Source organism: Brienomyrus brachyistius, chromosome 6 (assembly GCF_023856365.1).
Source record: "Brienomyrus brachyistius isolate T26 chromosome 6, BBRACH_0.4, whole genome shotgun sequence".
NCBI classification, from domain to species: domain Eukaryota; kingdom Metazoa; phylum Chordata; class Actinopteri; order Osteoglossiformes; family Mormyridae; genus Brienomyrus; species Brienomyrus brachyistius.
In genome coordinates, this window is record NC_064538.1 from 24,780,545 (window position 1) to 24,784,832 (window position 4,288).

At 44.5% G+C, this 4,288-nt stretch overlaps 1 protein-coding gene across 1 annotated transcript; it reads left to right on the forward strand.

The window, feature by feature from the left end:
- Window positions 1–2,508: 2,508 nt before the first annotated feature.
- LOC125745441 (cilia- and flagella-associated protein 251-like) lies at window positions 2,509–4,064 on the forward strand. Its single transcript, XM_049018343.1, has 2 exons — window positions 2,509–3,295; window positions 3,335–4,064. Exons 1-2 carry the CDS (start codon window positions 2,753–2,755, stop codon window positions 3,977–3,979), a joined length of 1,188 nt encoding a protein of 395 aa, XP_048874300.1. The 5' UTR covers window positions 2,509–2,752; the 3' UTR covers window positions 3,980–4,064.
- Window positions 4,065–4,288: the final 224 nt, after the last annotated feature.

A 4,288-nucleotide genomic window follows, 5' to 3' on the forward strand; every position in this document is an offset into this window, starting at 1 on the left:
TGGGTAGAAAATGCTGTTAGGACACTAACAGCAGATATAACCAGCGTGCAAAAGCACTCGGGTTTGGGATGAAATTATTACTTCGGGGAACAAATTTAATAAGGTCACGTTAAAGATAAAATTACACAACAGAAAAATAATTCTGAGGCGAATGTCTATTATATCTCCATATGTGTTTGAAATTGTTAGATGCCTTTCAATAAACCATTTCAATAAACAACCTTGTGGATGATTTAAAAGTAGCAGCATCTATCTTCATTATTTCACCAGCATAAACCTACCAATTTTCAGCTTTCATGATGCAGTATTTGGGATATGAAGGTTTTGGGGGTGTGAATGTAGTACTCTGAAAAAGACTCCATTTGAAAACTGGTCCCAGGTTCAAACATGCAGCCATAACATAAAATAAATACATATAAACAATACACAGCTCTGTAAAAAATTGAGAGACCACTCTATATACTTTTTAAAAATCTGCATTGTTAAATACTGGTTTAATCCTGGTTCTGCTGGAGGACGGCTACACTGTGAGGCAGGTTGCTTCTATGCTCATGAGTTTCTAAGACCGCAGTACACAAGAACAGGGTGAAGAAGCAGGAGACACTGGGAAAAATCAAAAACCAGCCAGGTAGAGAGCAGAAGCAACCCTCTAATGCCAGAGATGACCATCAACTTATCCGTCAGTGTCAAACAAATCGGAGGATGACCTCAAGTGACCTTCAAAAGGAATGGAAAACATTAAGTGTGAAGTGTACTGGTGGGACAGGCGCCTAGAAGCAGCGGTGAAGACCCATAAAGCAAGGAAGAAGCCCTTCATCAATGAGAAACAGGGAAGAGCCAGGCTGGAGTTTGCAAAAAATGTGTATTTTACACAGGCTCATACGCATAACCCATAAACTGAGAAATGAATGAAACTGAAAAATCTGATGCGGTGTGGGAAAGGGGGGCCAGACTCCCCTGGGAAACTGTAAGGGGTTGCTGCAGGAGGGTAGTACTCCCTGTGGGATATCAGTCAAGATTCAGGATAGACAAGATGGGGGGGGGGGGGGGGGCTGCTGACCGTATTTCAACAGACACACGTTCTCAATCAGGAGGGGGGAACAATTAGTTTTATTCTGGCTTATCTTACTTGAGGTCAGTTGGGTGCACACTCAGACGAAGTGGGTTGGTAAGTAAGTTTGTATTTATGTATGGTTCTATAACAAATAAACAGGAAAAACAAATTACCACAGTGCTTACAATGGTTATTACCATAATACACTAACATGATGCATAATTGTACCATATCGCCTTAACATTGATAAGTTTGGCTATACCCACAACAATACATTACATTAGCAGCAATTCGTATTAGAGGGAATGATTGGACGGGAAATAAACGCAAATATCTTTCCGAGGTATACAACGGAACACTCGTCAGCGATAATTATAACAGTACCTAAGCTAGGTCACGTTAACCTACCCGCACAATTAAGTAAACTAAATTAGTACAGCGTCACTTATGACTTATAATCAATAAACTTAGTACTTACATTCGTCAGTGACGCAAACATAAAAACCAGGGACTGTATTTACTGTGAGGAACAACTAAACTAGCTATACATAAACTGCAGCTCGCCGACGTGCTACCTATTCCTTCAGGCTTTCCCGCGCGCTCTCGTCTGCATGCACCCACAGTCCTTTGCACGCACCGGTGTTCCTTAAAGCTACAAGAGCCTTTCTAACATGCGAAGATGGGATTCACAGGGACCTACCATTTGCAACTGAACAGTGCAGCATTAAAAACAGCTCAAAATAAGGGGCAAAAATACAGGCAATAAGATTAATCAAAAATGGATTTTTCTCCTACTTACTGAAATACTCAGTTCTGTAAAAGTTCACTTCCACTCATGAAAACACATGAAAAACACTGCATTCCATCCATCCATCCATCCATTTTCTGAATCCATTTGTCCAATACAGGGGTGTGTGTTTCCAGAATCTATCCAGAAAGCTCTGCCTACAATGCAGGGACATTACAGACACTGCTAAACCTTACCAAATGTTTTATCTCACCTCCATTAAATGTACCCAAACACTGATACCCAACCCAATACCCCTCCTTGCTGTGACCCATCACCTGGCGGCTGGTTCTTTGGTTAAAAACTGGCCTCCACTACCATTGCTAGTTAGAATCATCTCACTTATATAAAAGTTTTGAAGAGCCAACAGGATTCGAAGCCTCTTACACCTCAGGATGAATCGGAAGTCATCGGTCACGTGATATTGCATAAACTTAGCAAGCCCCGATTCCCAGCTTGAAGTCGCTGGGCCACACTTTGAGGAGGTGATCTCCAGAATCTGGGTATTAACTGTCCCATCACTAAGTTCAGCACCTTTCACAATATCCTGAGTAAAGTAAAGCTCACTACGCTCTGTGAGCACAGGAACGGCCTGGCAATGTTTGGTAGGTTTCTGCATTGTTTGAAAGAACAGAATATTATCTGCACGTAAACTAATTAAGGTAAATATGGAAATTCATACAATATATGCTGCAGAATATGAGCTGAATAAAGCATATTAAAAATGCAAAGAATTTAAAAAAATTGAACCAATGACCAAATATGGCACCTACAGTTGTTTTTCAAATAGAATTCTAGAACAGAATGTTACCGTGACAACTCTGATGTCATCATTCTGAAGGTATAAATTGAGCTGTAGGCACTAATACCACTTCAAAACAAATCAGACATTGACCATACCACATCTCAATATGAACTGGTGTTTTCTAAACTGTATTAGGCCGCCAGCGGTACCAAACGACGCTGGGGAAGGTACAGAAATAAAGGAGGAAAGAAAAAGGAAGGACAAAGGAGGGAAAAAAAAGAAATGCTGGCTAAAGAAGTTTTTCGCAAATAAAGGAAAGAAGGCAATGGAGGAGGAGAGCCAGGCAGTGGTGGTGGAGGAGGAGGAGGAGAGCCAGGCAGTGGTGGTGGAGGAGGAGGAGAGCCAGGCAGTGGTGGTGGAGGAGGAGGAGAGCCAGGCAGTGGTGGTGGAGGAGAGCCAGGTAGTGGTGGTGGAGGAGGAGAGCCAGGCAGTGGTGGTGATGGAGGAGGAGAGCCAGGCAGTGGTGGTGATGGAGGAGGAGAGCCAGGCAGTGGTGGTGATGGAGGAGGAGAGCCAGGCAGTGGTGGTGATGGGGGAGGAGAGCCAGGCAGTGGTGGTGATGGGGGAGGAGAGCCAGGCAGTGGTGGTGATGGAGGAGGAGACCCCGGCAGTGGTGGTGGAGGAGGAGGAGAGCCAGGCAGTGGTGGTGGTGGAGGAGGAGGAGAGCCAGGCAGTGGTGGTGGAGGAGGAGGAGGAGAGCCATGTGGTGGTGGTGGAGGAGGAGAGCCAGGCAATGGCGGAGGAGTGCAAGGCAATGGAGGAGGAGTGCAAGGGATTTGTGGAGGAGTTCAAGGGATTGTTGGAGGAGTGCAGGGCAATGATGGAGAAGAGAAAGGCAATGATGGAGGAGGAGAGCAAGGCAATGATGGAGGAGGAGAGCAAGGCAATGATGAAGGAGGAGTACAAGGCGATGGAGGAGGAGTACAAGGCAATGGAGGAGAAGTGCAAGGGATTGGAGGAGGAGTACAGGGCAATGGTGGAGGAGAGCAAGGCAATGGAGGAGGAGGAGAGCAAGGCTTTGACTTTCACAATGGAGGAGGAGGAGAGCAAGGCAATGATGGAGGAGGAGTACAAGGTAATGGAGGAGAAGTGCAAGGGATTAGAGGAGGAGTACAGGGCAATGGTGGAGGAGAGCAAGGCAATGGAGGAGGAGGAGAGCAAGACAATGGCGGAGTACAAGGCAATGGCGGAGTACAAGGCAATGGCGGAGGAGTGCAAAGCAATGGCAGAGAAGTGCAAGGCAATGGAGGAGGAGTGCAAGGGATTAGAGGATGAGTACAAGGCAATGGAGGAGGACTACAAGGCAAGGGAGAAAATGATGCAAGAAGTGTAGTGGATAAGCCTGAACATAAAACATATATTGACTATCAGTACTACTTAAACATGTAAATCACTGTAAATAAAGCATTAAAAATGAAGACACAGGTGTTTTCCATTGAATGCGAGTAGATGTTAAATGTCAGGAATATTCCAAATGTCTATTACGTGTTGCTGATAGGGGGCCATATGGTTTGGGTGATAAGGGTTGCCTTTAAACTTTAATAGAATGAAAATACATTACGTGTATTTATGTTGTACTTTTAATTACGTTTTTAAGGAATAAAACATAACGGGATGAATGTAAGATACACGTCCAGCGGGG

Excerpts from the sequence above, each read along its gene's own strand:
- LOC125745441 (XM_049018343.1), top strand. The coding sequence starts at position 2,753 with ATGAACTGGTGTTTTCTAAACTGTATTAGGCCGCCAGCGGTACCAAAC. Across the intron at positions 3,296-3,334 it reads AGAGCCAGGCAGTGGTGGTG|GAGGAGGAGAGCCATGTGGT; the intron begins GTGGAGGAGGAG and ends GTGGTGGAGGAG.